The sequence below is a fragment of the Hypanus sabinus genome, chromosome 11 (assembly GCF_030144855.1).
Source record: "Hypanus sabinus isolate sHypSab1 chromosome 11, sHypSab1.hap1, whole genome shotgun sequence".
Lineage (NCBI taxonomy): Eukaryota > Metazoa > Chordata > Chondrichthyes > Myliobatiformes > Dasyatidae > Hypanus > Hypanus sabinus.
Window position 1 is genome coordinate 66680612 of NC_082716.1, and position 18112 is coordinate 66698723.

General features: G+C 38.4%; 1 protein-coding gene across 9 annotated transcripts in view; it reads right to left on the reverse strand.

Annotated features, from left to right (window-relative positions):
* The window catches only part of LOC132402058 (zinc finger protein GLIS3-like), a 371909-nt gene that overhangs the window by 209998 nt on the left and 143799 nt on the right, over positions 1 to 18112 (reverse strand). For 8 of the 9 annotated variants that reach the window (XM_059984584.1, XM_059984585.1, XM_059984583.1 and 5 more), the window contains exons 2-3: positions 6240 to 6426; positions 3704 to 4793 (exon numbers count right to left, since the gene is read on the reverse strand). In XM_059984584.1, the coding sequence (XP_059840567.1) occupies positions 3704 to 4793; positions 6240 to 6376 (1227 nt within the window). In that variant the 5' untranslated portion in view covers positions 6377 to 6426. The remainder of the gene's footprint in view (positions 1 to 3703; positions 4794 to 6239; positions 6427 to 18112) is intronic. The other variant, XM_059984586.1, reaches the window with a different exon arrangement.

The window sequence follows — 18112 nt, forward strand, 5'->3', positions numbered from 1 at the left end:
GGGTATACCAGCATTGTCACCGTAGAGACGGGTATACCAGCGTTGTCACCGGAGAGACAGGTATACCAGCGTTGTCACCGGAGAGACGGGTATACCAGCGTTGTCACCGGAGAGACGGGTATACCAGCGTTGTCACCGGAGAGACAGGTATACCAGCAGTATCTCGGCAGAGACAGGTATACCAGCGTTGTCACCGGAGAGACGGGTATACCAGCGTTGTCACCGTAGAGACAGGTATACCAGCGTTGTCACCGGAGAGACAGGTATACCAGCGTTGTCACCGGAGAGACGGGTATACCAGCGGCGTCACGGCAGAGACGGGTATACCAGCGTTGTCACCGTAGAGACAGGTATACCAGCGGCATCACGGCAGAGACAGGTATACCAGCGGTGTCACGGCAGAGACAGGTATACCAGCGTTGTCACCGGAGAGACAGGTATACCAGCGGTATCTCGGCAGAGACAGGTATACCAGCGTTGTCACCGTAGAGACAGGTATACCAGCGGCGTCACAGTAGAGACAGGTATACCAGCGTTGTCACCGTAGAGACAGGTATACCAGCAGCATCACGGCAGAGACAGGTATACCAGCGTTGTCACCGTAGAGACGGGTATACCAGCATTGTCACCATAGAGACGGGTATACCAGCGTTGTCACCATAGAGACAGGTATACCAGCGGTGTCACCGCAGAGACGGGTACACCAGCGACGTCACGGCAGAGACGGGTATACCAGCGGCATCACGGCAGAGACGGGTACACCAGCGGCGTCACGGCAGAGACAGGTATACCAGCGGCATCACCGCAGAGACAGGTATACCAGCGGCGTCACAGCAGTTGCCAGCCAGTAAGTCACCAGAAATTTGAGTTCCGAGTTTTCCTTCCCCTAGATGAGTTTCCAAACATTGCTGACGAGCCCCATCTGCCCAAAGCAACTGGTTTTAGTGCGCCAGTGACCCGCCTTTGCCCCTTCTCCTGTCATTAAAAATGGTTTCACCAGGCTTAGTGACTGAGCCACAAGTGAAGGCGAGGAGTTGGATGCTCCTTAAAAAAATGCCAACCGTCTAGAGTTACCCTGATTCTTGCTGCAAGGCTAAAGTTGCTTTCTATGCATAGATCATTCAAGCAACAAATTAACTCAAAAAATTTCTTGGGGGTAAGTAAAAAGAAACAATGGTCATAGGTTTATTCCTTAGTCATTGCTGATTGAGCTTATGTCAGAGCAATATTAGAGCCACTACTCCCAGACTGAGCTGATCTCTTTTTAAGGAAGGTTTTCATTAATAATATTAAGTATTTCTTTATGAATTTATATTGCTGGAGGCAAGATTTGAAAAGAGCATCTGGATAAAGTACATAGTTTACCGACACTTGCAGTCTCGACTTGCATATAAAGAATGGCTACTTTGGCAAGGTAACAGTAGCTGCCAGTGTCTGCAGAACTGTACCCTAGCAACAGGGCAATTGCTTTTAGGAGGGCAGATAAAACAGAGGGAAATTAGAATTGCAAAGTGAAACATATTCTTCCAGAGACTAGCATCCGTTGCCATGACTGTGTTTGTTACCTGGTACAGCACAACTTGAATTCCAACCTGGAATCTAAACTATTTGCTCACAGGAAACTAATGAGACATTAGAATGAAAAATTCCAATGACTTTTAGAAACATATTTAATCCCTTTATTATTCATTCTGAAACTATTTCCAAAAAATAATCGTGAGTTAAACCCTCTCCAAGTTCAGTAGAATTCTCTCATAAAACAGCTGCTTCACATTTAGCCAGCATCTGATATTGGGAACAGGCCCTTGGCCAAAGTAACAATCGGCTTCTTAGAAACTATTAGTTTTTGTATGGATTATCTTTTTCTCCCAGCTTCTGAAAACAGAAAAGAAATTAGACTGATTTTCAGTCACATAACATTAAATTTGCTGCTTTTTCCCTCCTAATTGGCTTGAGGGACAGTGAATGTTTGAAAGGAAACCACATAATTTATCCTATTTCTTGTAATATCCTGTCATGTTTTATACCTAATCTGAATGTTATTGTAATTTTATTTAATTCTGGTTTCATGTAAAATATCATTAAATCAAACTTCCAAGAAAAACATTGATTTAAGCTAACTCTGACTTTAAAACCTTTGAGGTAATTATTGTGAAGCTTGATATTATTTAATCAACAGATTAAAGAGATGGAATTTCATCAGTTGAGCTAATCATTCCCTTTGTTTTGATAGTGACTTCCCCTTTGTGGTGAAGAGGCAATATATATCCCAGCTCTCTAAACTGCTCTTACTTGATATTAAATATATCTGGGGAGGCATCCAGCTGACACAGCTATGATACAGCCATACGTTCTTGCAAACAGTCAACATAATGTTGCATTATAAATCATTTTAAAGTCATTTTCCTGAAATTTATTCCTCTTCTATTAAATCTTCCTTGAGACGGAATGGTAATTCTTGGCAAACTATTCTTTCATGGCATTAAAGACCACCTCAATTCTACCCTTTCAACCTGTACACATTCCCATAAATGTTATACACACACTGGCAAACAACCCCTAGTTTTCAGTCTGATTCCCACTTCCAAATACCCAATCTAAGATCCACTAACGTACATTTGATCCAAAAAATTTCTTGTACAGTGTGCTACTCCATATATCAACTTCCTTAGTTTATTGTAATGAAACAAGGATACTGGTCGTAGAGTTCAAACCCATAGCATGTGTGACCAAACCTTCCAAAACATCACATGCCACTCATAAAAACTAACTAGCAGATCTCTAACCAACAAACAAACTACAAATAAATCTGAATTATTTGGAACCAAACCATTCACCTCATCTGGCATTTAAAAGTTTACCAAAATAATATGGGTGATGCAATATTGATCAAAACAGTAGCACTGGATTAAGCCAAAGCCATTTAGCGCAGAAATTTAAACAGTAGTCAAATGTCTCAAAGTCCAGAACTTAGGTAAAATAAAATGAATACTGAACACCAAAAAAGACCCAAAAACACAACACAGCTACAATGAAATTTCACTATGTAGAAAATGCCATTCAAGTCAATAAACTGTATACAGCTACTTGTGCTTCCCCCATGGCTGTTATTCAAACAGAACCAAATAGGGGTTAGGACTTGATACTCAAGATGGTTAATGCCTCCAAGAGAATGCAAGGGAAAATAGATACTATTCCAGCATCTATAACACATATTAAAGGGATGTTCAGAAGCCTCCTACTGAGGTCTAATTGAAGGGAAGGACTTTTAGGTTCAAGTTATGAATTTTGATCAAAACAGTCCACCAATCAAGTTATGCAAATACAGTAAAAGTCTTATGTGCTCACAATGTTTGCAGAGCAGGAGAAAAACACTGAAGCCAGTAATCTTCTGTAGCGTGAGTTACACTTCTTGATTAATCATCCAAGTTTCTTCAAAAACTCCAGCAGCACTACCGACATCAGACTTTAGGGAATTACTAAATCTTCATCCTCCTCAATTATCAAAGTGTTCCCTCAAAACAATACATTTTCAAAGGGACAAAATATATTTTTAAACTGCTGAGTTTTCACATTACAAGTTTAAGGACATTTAAAGGCCTACTCCCATTGACAATGGGCAATATCAAGAGGTCAACCAACAGCAAATATAATTCACTGTGTACTGTTGCATTTTGTTAGATTCATAACAACAGCAACTTACCATGCACTTATTGGGCTTTTCTCCTGAATGAACCCTCATGTGTATCAGGAGCTTGTAACGAGCATTAAAGGGCCTGTAGCGCCTCACACACCCAGCCCAGAAACAAGTAAAGTCTTCTCCTTTACGCTGGTCAATGTGCATTTTCTCGATGTGCCTCACCAGCTCCTCTTGCTGGTCATAGACAGCACTGCAGTCTATCCATCGACATACCTGCTTCCCAAAGTTCTTGACCAGCTCGTGAGCATCTTCAAGTTGAATCTGTCCATTGGGCAGTTGCCTGTGTAAGTGAGTTATAGTCCCATGGGATTGACCAAAATGCTGCTGGGAATGGTATGGAGGAGGAGGACCATGGTGGTGCTGAAACAGTTTTATATCATGTGAATAGTCATCAATGGGCTCATGCTTGAAAAAGTTAATTTTATTGCAACCATCAATCACTCCATGTTGAACAACCATGTTTCCCGTGGCCAGACTTAGGTCCATGTTTTCCTCCACTTGCTGCAAAGGAACATGATCACTTTCGTTATCCTCTTGCTCACCACTGCGCGTTGGGAATGCGGACAGGGACGATGCTGGAGGAGCTGAGTTACACTGGCTGCCTAGCATAGAGCAGGACTGCGCACTGCCGTTCTTCCGTGACCCGACGTGACCGCTTCCTCCAGACTGAGAAAGAAGACTGGTGGATGTGCTCCTCATCCCATTGACACAAGCAATAAGTGATGTCGGAGAGGTGCGAATGATGGCGGTGATGTCGAGCCCATCAGTTGAAAGTGGTGACGCTGAAACTGATCGTTTCTTGACATTGCCCAGTTGTAGCTTGCTCACTTGACGAGGGCCGGCACTTGACATAAAACCCAGTGAAGAGCTGCTATCATTGCTGAAGAAATAAGATGAATAGAAACCAGAGATGCTGCTGTTCAATGGCTCAGCTTCTGATGACAGGCTGCTGGCAACCCCGATTTCAGAATGACTGGAAAGCCCTTCGCTCTCAGAAAGGAATTGCGGCCATTCCTGTTTGATGTGCAGGCTTGGGAGATTTTCATCCAAACGTAGGGTGCTGGGAGACATGGAAGTTTGAGGAGCAAGTGATCTGAAAAACAAGCATAAACTTGTTGAGACACCAATTTAAAACAATTGAATATAAAGATATATCAATTTCTCTCTTCTTATTGCTTCATACAGTATTTCAAATTCTTTAAATGTGGGAACATCCGCAAAAATTAATGGCAAAGACAATATAGGGATTCTCAAATTTGCATCTTTGATAGACATGCATTCTACAAAGGGTCCCTTAACACTCTACAAAACTAACTAAAAAATTAAAACAAAACATGGTGTAGCAATTAAATTGCTCTTTATCCGAGTAATCAGAACAAAATAATGGTCCAGAATCCATTTATGAAATAATTACTGTTACACTGTTTGATTTTCATAGTCTTTTGAAGTGGTCTTCTGAAGCTATTTTGGCTAACAACTATGTTTCAAGGAAAATGCAAGATTTCCCCCAAAGACTTAGTATATAAATGAGCCTTACAAATCAGGCAATCCCCAAATACAATTCACAGTTCAAAATCAAAAACTGCAGATGCTGCTAATCTGAAAATGAATCAAAATTGTATTCTGCACTGGGTTAGTGGACTCTGCCTGGGCATTGCGGGAAGGGTCAACTGCAATTAATCTCCTTGCATCTGGGCTTAGAAGTAAAAATCAGAGAGGCTTCTGTCTCTTGGACAGATTCCAATTGTGGGCAAATCCACCAGTCTACATGCAAAACAAATCAGGACAGGAAACAGATATTAAACCATTTGTGATTAAACAGCACAAGAGCACTTGCTGTCCAGGCTCACACATAAAGGCTTCTTGAATCTAATAAAATAATGACATATATGGTACTTGCTGATTGTTAATTGCACACCAGGTGGCTCACTGGGGAGCAACTTCATTGAAACACTTGAATAATCACACAAATATGTTTATTTGGCTATTCTTTGGTAAAGTATTCTGGAAATAATTAAGTTGGAGGATTTACCCAATATTTGCCCAAAATGTACAGTTCCTTGCAGTTGGAAGACTGAGGAAGGCCAATTTCCAAGAAAACGTAACTCAGGTTTCCTTTTGTTTTTCTAGGAGCAGGTGTTGATCACTCTGCTCTTAAACCCTTCCAGCTTTCAGCTCATCAACAGCTTAATTCTGATCTGATTTCATCCTCCTGCGTTTGTTCCAGATCCCATCTTGGTAACTAACATTTAGCAGTTAGAGTCTTTCAGGAGAGGAGCAGGTAAGATTGGACTGGAAAAATGTCTTAAACAAGTATAACAAATTTCATGACATATGCCAGTGATATTAAACCTGATTCAAATTATAGTTCACAGTGCTCCACAGGCGAGCTCTTCCTTTTACTCATATTGCAAAAGCAGAGCAGATGTGATAGCCAGGAAAGAAATGCAAGTTAACAGCTCAGATTGGTGGCCTTCATCCACATACAGACTTTTTTTTTAAAACACATACAGAATATATTATGGTGGTAGACAGTAACCTGGTGTCAGAGTGAGGCAGAGTCAGATGGGAACTGCCACGGGATGAAGACGGAAAGGTTCTGATGTGACTTCCTGAATGATTCACTGGCTCCAAACTAGCTGTTGCTATTGGCTCATTCCTCATGACATGGTTCATCTCATCCCTCTTGCTGGACACAGTGTAATATGGGCTGCAATCACCATTTGCTGCAACAGAATGAAAAGCTAGTGAGAGTTTGTTTCTTCTGGACAAATCCATGAATAGAAACACTACTGCTCCTGAAGGATGTACCTCAGGCTTTCCAAAGGAGGGAGCAGAACGTACGTGCCCTCCTCCCCACCACCACAAACTAAATTGGAGAAGTTCCTATACGTTAATTTAACTTTGAATCAAAACTTTTAAATATCAATGACCCAATTGGTTTAATTCAGCTTTAAGCATAATAGACCTAAGCATTCAAAACTTGCCTTTCATGGTTTAATGACAAGGTGCTGTTAGTCTGAAACTTTAAGAACGTACTCTATGCTGAGTGAATGGACACTGGGGAAAGGGTTGTCGTGTCCCAGAACAAGCTACGGTACTTGTTGGAGACGGCCTCAGCACCTTTGGGACTGAGCAAGAAGACATCGCACAGAGCGCATGCTCCTTTCTAGTAACTCCTGCAGGAATGTATACAATAGGTCTGAGGAGGCTGGTGAAGAAAGGTTTGGTCCCAGTTGGAATGAACTGCACCGTTTAATAGCTTTCTAGCACACATGCTCTTTGAAGGTAATACAAGTGGCTTTTCAAATTTGTACAGTCATTTGGACAGCACCCATTAAGGTGAAATCTAACATTTGTTAGTGTTTTCAATGAAGAAGTGACCAGAATAGACACAGTAAAATAATACATTTTAAGGGAACAAACACCTTGTTCTGTTCATTTGGTGCCAATGCCAGCAATCTGGCATTCATTGTCCACCTTTAAGAGTCAACAACATGATGAGGGCCAGAGTCAGAAGCAGGCCAGATTGGCTCCGGTCAACAGATTTTTTTTCCCCAAAAGTCATCAGCAAAATAGATTCTTACAACAATCTGTTAGTTTAATGGTTAACCTTACAATAACCAGGTTTTTTTTAAAGAAAAATTCCAGGCCAACTTAATTATTTGAATCTAAATTCCCCCAGATGCCTTAATGGAACTCGAACTTCTCCAGAAATCTGGCTCCTTATTCATCAATTTAACCAGTACCTTACCATACACCAGAAATATATGCAATGCAACAAAATCAAAATTATTCCATTGATAACTACTCTACAAAACCAGATACTGCTAATTTCATTTACATTCATGCTAAACCACATAATCTCAGTCCTGTGGCTGTTAATGATGGGTAGGATTTCTGAGTGCAAAGTTGAATGGGTTTAAGTTACAAACAAAAACATTTTTTTTAAAAAACAAACAATACACTATACATAAATTCTGCTTTGGTCATAACCCGGTCCATAATGAGTTCTATACAAAGTCCTGTTCAGCTAATATTCCTCTACCCAATATTGTGACACGTGCCATTGTGACTTCAACCATCTTATTTTTAAACTATCACCAGTCAGGCACCCTCAAAACCTCTACCATACCCTTACTCCATGACCACCAGAATATATCACCACCAAATTGTTTGTCCTTTTCCTACCTATGTTATCTCTTTGACCACAATTGTTCAATCTTCCTAGTTACTCTTCTATTCCTACCCAACTATGAATTGTGAAAGTATCTAGCAGTGTTCTATACACCAAATATGTCAATTCCATTAATGCCTCTGAAGTGCTAATATTGTATTGAATGTATAGCTGAGTTTTGACAATTATTTCTTCAATTGTTTATTGGTTAAATATTCAGTAGGGGAGAGAGATCTTGGGATCATAATGATTAAATGTCATATAATTCAAAAACTTAATGTGAGGAAATAGGGAATGTTTCCTGTAGGGACCAGTGGCAGAGGATTGATTAGCAGATCTCTAAGGATTGATGAATATTTTGTTTCTGTCTGATTACCTCATGGTGCATGGAAATACTAATACAGGATTTTGTTACAGAAGATTTAAAAAATGGAATATAGTCCACCACAGGACATACTATGGGCTAGGTGAGCCAAACTGCCTTTTCTCATTCAATTCTTTCTTACATAAATAAATGTAAATTTTAATACTGTCAAGGGTTTCAAAAACTACACAGATCGTAATGGTAAAAATGTATATTAATAGTAATATACAAATAGAGGGAGCTTTTCAGAGAAAATATTTGGTGTATTTTTTTAAATAACATTATTTTGAGAAAATTATTCTGACTTGAGATGTATGATTAAGTTTGGCACAACATTTAAAGCAGACACATTCTAACACTGGAATACATTTTTCTATTCAATAATAGCTGGAACTGCTGACTTCTCAAAACAAAATCAATCTGACTGTAACAGAGAACCAAGTGTACAGAGGCTACGCAGTCCAACAGTTCAGAGGAATTGGCAAGTCACACAGTAACTTCATCATGGCACCACATCGTCCTATCAAGGCATGGTGCCTGTCAATAAAAGAGACCTGTGTCTGCATCTCAACTAGGGATGCTGGAAGCGCAGCCAGCATTTCACCAACTTACATGAAGAGTTAAGTCTGCCTCAAAAATATAGATAAAGATACAAAGCAATTAACTCTTGCAGCAATTACTCAAGAACTTGATGACAAGCTGATAAATCTGTCGATATCAATGCAGTAAGACTGACTACGGCTTGTTCTCCTGCAGAGACTGTCAGAGGGGTTCAGGATGTTTGATTGTTGAAAGTAGCAATTCAGAAATTATTTATGATTCCATACAGGTTTTAAAATATAATTCCTTACCTTGTTTAGTTTTTCCTTCCTTTGTGGACTTGCAAAAAAAATCCAAACTTCCATTACTGAGCCGTTAGAATGTGATTGGCCTTAAGATTTTCTCTTTTGACTTTCCCTAGCTCATTGTTACAAATAGACCATCTCTGAACTCAACAATTTTAAATATGCTTGATGTTAAGGATATTACAACCACTAAGCATTTGGTTCTCTCCACTGGCTACAATAATCTAATTTCAAACGCTATACGAGTCTTCATGGGGATCTCATCATCTCCAGGCTGCATACTATCCTGGCTTGAAGACAAGCCATGTCCCACTAAAATCATTGCATGAAATTTGTGAGAGGCCCTGCCTTATACAATTCAGTAACTAGGATATCAGTAGTTCAAGAAGATCTGCCACTAACTTAACAACAAAGAATGAATTCAGAGAATATCTATTTTCTTTAAGTTTCACTTTACCTGTCACTCCATGATGCTAAATTCTTCATCACAATTTATCACAAAGTAACATTTATAAATCATGGCAGTAAAAAGCTAATGCCTCCTCCTGTTCAGCTTCTATACATTGGATCAGATGGAGCTGGCACACAACACAACAATGCATTGTGACATCACAATGCCTATGACTTCTACTTCCAAGGAGAATTGGACAATGGAGGTCACTTCCAACTCTTACACAAGCATCCAGCCTGTTCTGCCTGTACTTTCAACTGGTCATTGGTGTCTTGAACTAAGGAATAAGAGGATACAAATTTATGGAGGTTGGAGCATCCTAGGGAGTTCAATGACAGCCTTTTATTGGTTCAATTAGCCAGCATTAAATTGACAAAATAATCTGAACAACCAGAGTAAGTCAGGGAATAAATGGGTATAAGCTATATACAGCAAGAAAGATTGGTTTTAATTCAGTATCACGGTCAACTCAGACGTGGTAAGCTGTAGGTCCTTTCCTGGCTGTACATGACTATGGTTCTGAGCCAATGTTAGATAATCCATCTTTATTAAAGTAACGCTTGAAAATATAATGTACTTCCAAGAAAGGTCATGAAAGTAACAGAAATATCATAAGATGTACTAAAGGTTCCTTCCTAAAGGTAAGAATAAAGCATGTCAATGGAAAACAGTGAATGGAACACTATCCCATTCCTGTCCAGAATGCCCTAACACTGAACGATTATGCCAAAATTGCTAAAATGTTTCATCATACTGAAGCATCCTTCAACTTACAAACATACAGCTGACCGAAAAGAAAATCAGGACCAAAAAAAGGAAACTTTGAGCACTGACTCTTTATGTTTTGAGCCCAAGTTTGAATCCAGCCAACAAAGAGGGCAATGTCTCTATTCTTTCCTGATGAGTATTAATGCAAATGTATAAAACTTCATCATCTAGTAATAATAATTCAGTAGCATAAAGCCATCCCTCTTAGTTAATGCCAGTTGAACAATATTACTTTAGAAGCATGAGATTTTGTGGAAGAAATCATATAACCAAATTCCACTCGTGCAATTCTTGGTTTAAAATTCAGCAATGATGTAGTGTAGACCATAACACCATATAGGAGCAGAATTTGGCCATTTGGCCCATACAGTCTGCTCCACCATTTCATCATGGCTGATCCATTTCCCTCTCAGCCCCAATCTCCTGCCTTCTCCTCATAACCCTTCTAATTAAGAATCTATAAACCTCTGCCTTGAATTACCCAATGGCCTGGCCTCCACAGCTGCCTGTGGCAATGAATTCCACAGATTCACCACTCTCTGGCTGAAGAAATTCCTCCTTATTGTATTCTAAATGAACATCCCTTTATTCTAAGGCTGAGCCCTCTGGTTCTAGGCTCCTCCACCACAGCAAATATCCTCTCCACATTCACTCTGTTGAGGCCTTTCAACCTCCAATGAGATCCCACCTCATTCTTCTGAATTCCAGTGAGAACAAGCCCAAGCCATCAAACAGTCCTTACAAGATAAGCATTTCAATCTCAGAATCATTTTTGTGAACCTTCTTTCAACCCTCTCCAATGTCAGCACATTCCTTCTTAGATAAGAGGCCCAAAACAGCTCACAATACTCCAAGTAAGGCCTCACCAGTGCCTTATAAAGCCTCAACATTATATGTTTGCTTTTATATTCTCGCCCTCTCGAAATGGATGCTAACATAGTATTTGCCTTCCTCAATTTAGCCTTTAGGGAATCCTGTACAAGGACTCCGAAGTCCCTTTTTTGCATCTTGGAATTTTGAATTTTCTCTCTATTTAGAAATAGTCTACACTTCCATTTAAAAATAATAGGAAACTCAATCATACAACTGACTTCGGGCTCACTGCAGTTGCAGCAAATGTTCCAGTCCCATCAAGTTCATTCCTCACCTTAGAACTGATGGAATTGTGGCAAAAAAAAATTCAATGTGTAAACAGGCACCGCAGTACACAGAGACAATCAAGTTACATCTCAGGAACAAATTATCAAATTACACAGCATCCAAAACAGGCAGTAAATACTGTGTAATTTCAGTCAATCTCAGCACTTCTTCAGAAAAGAATAGGTTGGCGCATTTATAAGCCCTGTGTTTTTTGTACTTAACATTTCAATATTCTTTGTCTATCTGCTTCACATTGGATATAGTTCAATTTATTTTCAAAGTGGATATCAAAAAGAAGTTTTTTTGTCCATTAAAAATTTGGAACATTAAAAGAAGGAATAATATTTCATAGTGCAATGTTAATGGATGCAAATCCAGATTCACTCAGATTTGATTCATGTTATTTGCATGAACTATTAATTAGCTGTTCTTGATCAGTCATTACAAAACCAAGTAGAAGACCAAATCAATTAATGTTACAGGTTCTGCCACAAACATAGTGTGAAATCTTATTATCTTAGCGAATATTCTTCTTTTTAACAAAAAACAGAGATAATCTGGTCAATACTGAATTGGTGTTCAGAGGAACTTGTTGATCTACAGCAGTGGTTCTCAACGGGAGCCACACCAGACTTCATGGAGGCCACAAGTTATAAAACAGGAAACTGAGGGCTAAAGGAGTTTCTGAATGGACCATGATAAGTTTACTGTTCAATGAAGTATTACTGAAATATATAAATAAAAAAATGAAACGAATGGGAAAATATGCTAGATGATGCAAATGATGCCCCACTCCACCTTCACCCCCCAAATCACTGATTATACAGTAGGCAGGCAGATGTGACCCAGCAGAATACCCTGCAACTTAGTCCACCAACTAGTGATTATTACTTAGATAATTACATGTTAATAGGGAACGATCCACATCTAATTCCAACTGAGAGAGTCTCAGAAGTTGCCAGGTTTTCCAAATTGAAGCACTTATCAGAAGGAATTAAAATGGAAAGCCTGGGTGGTCTGTGTTGTAGTAATCTCATTAAAATGGTTATGAGCATCACAAACAAACTGAAGACTGGACGGGGCCGTCTGACAGCAGGAGCAGGTTCTGTTTGCCTTCCACTGACCCAGGCCTGATATAATAGTTATAAATGTGACATGAAATGTGAGATCCTGTGAAGTCTACCACTGCATCACTATCAACCACTACAACTTCCATTTAATCTCTGATAGTTATGTACAGAAAGGAAATTCAAATCGCTTTTCTTGCTCAGGACAAGCTCTTTACTGCCACATAGAATGTGCATTTACCTATATGCATTTTATAAATATATTTATGACATGCATCTTAAGAAATGCCTAAAAAGCTAGTTTTATTTTTACATGCATGTTCTACTGATTTGCAGGGCAAACTTACTGTAACTAGTCATTCTTCCACATCATCTGACATTTCATCAATATGCCTTGATACTGATTGGTTACTCAAGGGGATAGCTTAAATAGTTTCATATGTGCTCTGGTTCATAACAGTAGAAATCACAACAGAAACTGCAAGCAGAAACTGCAACTGATGGTGTTGCTTCAATGGTAGGAAGATACAATGGATTCCTTACTCATTTAAAAAATGCTGTGCCTAACGTGTTTGTTTTTTTTTACATACACTGTGTCATCCACCATCAACATATGGTTGCAAAAAAGTTGGGAGGACATTTGCACGACAATTTGCTGCTATAATAATGGTTGTCAACTTCAAATCAAATGCACTTCATCTTTTCTGATAGCTTTATGAGGAAAACAAAGAAGATTTTGAATGGCAACTAATGCATCCACAGAGATCCGATAGTTATCAAAAGATAATTGTCCTTGTTGCACCTTGAGATAGTATTGTAGCATTTATAATGAATAAGCAGCTTGGAGAACAAACTGTCGTCATTAAATCTAACTGAATTTATTAAACAGTTACAAGGAAAAAATTGCAATCTCACATTACAACTGCCTAGAGTAGCTTTGTGAAAATCTACCCATACTATCTTTTGGCCTTAACAGTCACATACACAGATACTATTTGCAACATTTCAACAGTAAACCCAACTCCCTTCCTCAGGCACAAGTTAGTCTAATGACAAGTCCCCCTGGAGACACCTCCTTATATATACCCTCTCAAGTGAGTAGGGCATGGGCAGGGCTTAATGCTCAATCCTGATTGGCTGGCTCCACGATGAACACAGACCCTTTAAGCTAAAACCTAACTTGTCATTTGACTAACTTGTGCCTGAGGAAGATAGTTGCAACCAGATATTTAAAAACTAGTTAGTTTACATCAATTGCAAGAATCTCACTAAATACACTAAGTAATAGTGCTAAGCGCTTTTTCATTGCAGGTTGGAAGTATTATTATAAATAAAGTATCCCATTCAAAGCTTTGAAATAGTTTATTTTTCATATATACCCATTTAACATACAATGATACATATAACCTGTTAAAACATAAATATTGGCTGTGTATTAGAATAATTAGTACAGTTGACCACAAAGAGCTTTAGCTACTAATGGAGACTATGGAAGGTGGGGGCCACAGAGGTAAATCGAAGTCACAAGTGGGCCACAAGCAGAAAAAGTTTGAGACTACTGATCTCCAGCATGTTGGCACTTCTAGAGTACTCTTGGTTACAATGGCTGTGAACTGTTTTGTGATGACCTGAGGTGTTGAAAAGTACCATGTAAGTTCAAGAATTAATTTTTATTCATTACTGACTTGTATAGGCATAGGATATGGCAAGTTGGCTGATCTCAATCAATTGAGAAACTTGAGAACTACAATTACAGTTAATATCCTCAAAACTGTGCAGAATAAAAATGATTGATATCTTCTGCCGAAATTTTGCTGGTGTGCATGCATGGCTCAAACTGTGTAATAATGCCCTTCAGAGTCAAAATCCCTGCCAATAATTGAAGTCATCATTCATTTATTAAGAACTTCTCTTTGGTTGAGGTTTTGGAAGGCAAAGAACACCCATGGCACTGCATCCAAACATGACTCAATCTCTTTAGTGCAGTAAATTGACAGGAAAAAGCATTGTTCTATATTATGAATCCTTGTCCAGAACAGATGGAGAGTGTTCCCCGGAGTGATACGTCATTATGTGATTGATTTTTCATCTGGCTTTGATGCAGAACAAAAAAATATATATTTAATTCTAACTGCTTTAAAGTGTTTCTTATTAAAAGGGGTTTTAGAATTCAAATATTACGAACTCTAATCAACGGCACAATTGTGCAGACCCGGAACACAATGCCTCAGGATCTGTGTGTAGGGAAATCATTCTTCTAACACACACAAATACTCTCAGAAACACAGAAAGCAACAAAGCTAATAGTTTGTACTGCATGAACAATATAATATAAAAACCACGGCGTATTTATTAATAAAGAAATACTATATTCATTGTTTTTCTTTCTAAATTGTTACAGTATGTTAAAAGTCAGCCTTACATTTTGACTTCCAAAGATTGCAATGTTGAACAATGAAATGCATTTAGCTCTCAAAAACTTGTTTCTTTTAGGCTGGTTGATTTGTTTTTAACCATCTAACTGTAAGGCTCAGGCTATATGATCCATTGAAGTAGATAATTAACTGTGTAATCCCTGACTATTGTTTTATTTTTAGGTATATTTCTTGACAAGTATCTATGTATATATTAATTGAACTGTTGCATTTCCATAAGCAAAATATTTTTTTAAATTCTTTAACTACTGGTCTACAATATTCATTTTGTTTATAGCCTTTCACTTTTCTCTCCATTATAAAAGCCATTTTGAATTGTATCATCTTTACCACACTCTGAATATTTTCATTTTTATTCTCAATTCTCTGCAATATAAGAAAATTAACCTTTGAAATTATCCAAACAGGCTCTCAATGATTTAGTTAAAAGTTGTGCCTATTCGGCAAAGTGATCTTAGCAATTTTCATAAATGTCTGAAAACACTATTTTATCTTAGTTCTAAATATTTTGAGATGGATAGAAGTTGACTTCAGAAGAGCATAAGCTGGTAGAATGAACATACATGTAGCAGATGGATTTTAATTTTAAAAAGAAGGTAAGTATTTTGGCAGAAAGAATGAACAGAGTCAATATTAACTAAATTATATAATCCTGAGTATAGGAACAGAAACCAGTAGTCACACAATTCTTTAAAAGCAGTAGGCAGATGGAGAAAACAATTGGCAATAATGTATGGGTTCCTGGACTTCATATACAGAGTCATAAAATACAAAAGTAGGGAAATAATGGCAAAACTTTATAAAATGGTTTTGAAAGAAAAAACTCAACTATTATATCCAAATATTGTCATTGTATTTGTGAAGAATGGAAAGAATTTCAAAAAGATTTACGAACATTGTTCGGGACATGCAGGAATTTATAAAGAGAATACAACAGAGAACCTATAATTGTCCTCAATGGAGCAGAGAAAGTTAAAGGAGATTTAACCAAGATAGATTGAGAAATGGAAGCGTGGCCAAGGTCCAGAAATGGCAAATTTAAAATAATTGACCAATGATCCAGTGACGATATGAAGAAAAAACTGTTTTCCGGTGAGCAGTTATATGAAAATACAGTGGATGTAGATTCTTCTCTGGCTTTCAAATTGGAATGGGATAAATATTTGAAAGTACATTATTTGGAGAGCTCTGGAGAACTAATTAAGGAATAAGACTCACTGGATTGCTATGTACAGAATAGTGAAGAATTGATGAGCCAAATTTCCCCCTCCTGAATATGCCTCAAAAGCAGCTGCAAAAAGAATATAGAACTTAGAACACTACAAAACAAAAACAGGCTCTTTAGTCAATGTCCATGCATGACACAATGCCAAATTAAACTATAGCTCTTCTACCTGCTCATGACCCATATTGCTCCATTCCCTCATATCAATGTATCTGTCTAACACACACAAATGCCAGGCATCATCTATAGGAAGAAGTACAGTCAACGTTTCAGGCCTTCATAGGACTAACTGAAAGAGAAGATAGTGAGAGATTTGAAAGCTCCTCGTGTTTGCGTATCTGTCTAACTGCCTCTTTAAGGCCACCATCAATTTTGTCTCCACCAATTCTCCAGCTATATCTTCCAGGTACCTACCACTCTCAGTGTGAAGAAATTTGACCTGCAAATCTCCTTTAAACTTTCATACTCTCAGCCTGAAAGCACGTTCTCCAGTATTTGACATTTCTCTCTCAGTTTAAAAAAAAATGGCTATTTCCCCTATTTATGCCTCACATAATTTTATAAACTTCTGTTGGGTCTCCCCTCAGCCTCCAGTGCTTCAGAGAAAACAACTCAAGTGTGTCTAAGCTCTCCTTACAGCTCATACCCTCTAATAAGAGTGCTGATTTTATTGTGATGTTCATTTCTGATTAATTATTTTAACACCTGGTTGACATTATTATATGCTTCTTGATAATCATTTTATCATTACAATAAAATCACTCATTATTCTAAAGAAGGCCAATTTTTACAATTATATTAATATTTAACCCTATGAACTCACTCCAGTTTGATGTTTGTTTTGGCAACTCAGCAGATTGCTCTCAGCTTGCTAAGGCACCTTGGGTAGAGTGTTTTACTAATACATCATTGGCTAGTAAGGAGAAAAAAACTCCTGGCGCAGATTATCCAGTAAACTTTGCTTTCAGGAAAACTACACATTGTGGAACCCTGACTAATGCAGTGATACGCTGGCATGAGAATTTAATTAAGCAGCTATTTAATCCCCTTTTGGAAGTACTTGCACTGGCTCCTTCAACAACAGTTGGAGACAAATCACATTCTGATTGCCCCAAATGCAACTTCTTACTTCTCCTTGAAATCCTATTATGATTCTCATCAACCTGTGCTGTGAAATTACCACTTTACCAATACAAGAAAGACATTATTTATTTTATCAAATCTGATCATAATCTCAAAGGGCTTGAAAGATGATCGCCAGCCAAACTTCTCAACTCCAGTTTCTTTGCAAATCAATCTCAGCTTGAAAATTTGTTTAAGATAGAATGTCAAAAAGTGCATATGATAATCCAAATGTAACACAACTAAGTTCTTCAACAAGTTAAATCTAACTTTGGTTTTGTTTGCTATGTTCCCTGATTCTACTTGGTGTTTGTACTGCCTCACTAATTTCCTCTACACTTCTGAAGAGGTGGGCGCCTGCACAACAAGGCATCCTGCCCCTTAACATGTTCCCTTGTCACTTTGAGCATTTCATTTCCTTATTTCCATTTACTGCACATTTTCCCATGTGAGTCATTTACCCACTTTGCTGATACCTTCAAATCCTGCCGCAATGCTCCTCAGTTCTTGTCACATTAAACAATGGCTCAAAATCATTCATACACGAAATTAATGAGGCACCAGTGTTGGTCTTGGTGAAACATCAAATACTATTTCAATCCAAGGAGCACATCGTTCCTCAAATGTAATTGTTTTCTACCCTTGCCAACTTCCCAATTCCTCACAACAGCTACTGCCTGATGCACCATCAATAACTCTTGGAGACGTGAGGCGAGATAAAGGCTTTTATTGGGTGGAAGAAAGAACAAGCAGCACTTGACCACCACACTGCATCCTGGAGACTGAGGCCGGAGCGGTGTCTCCAATCGCCTTTATAC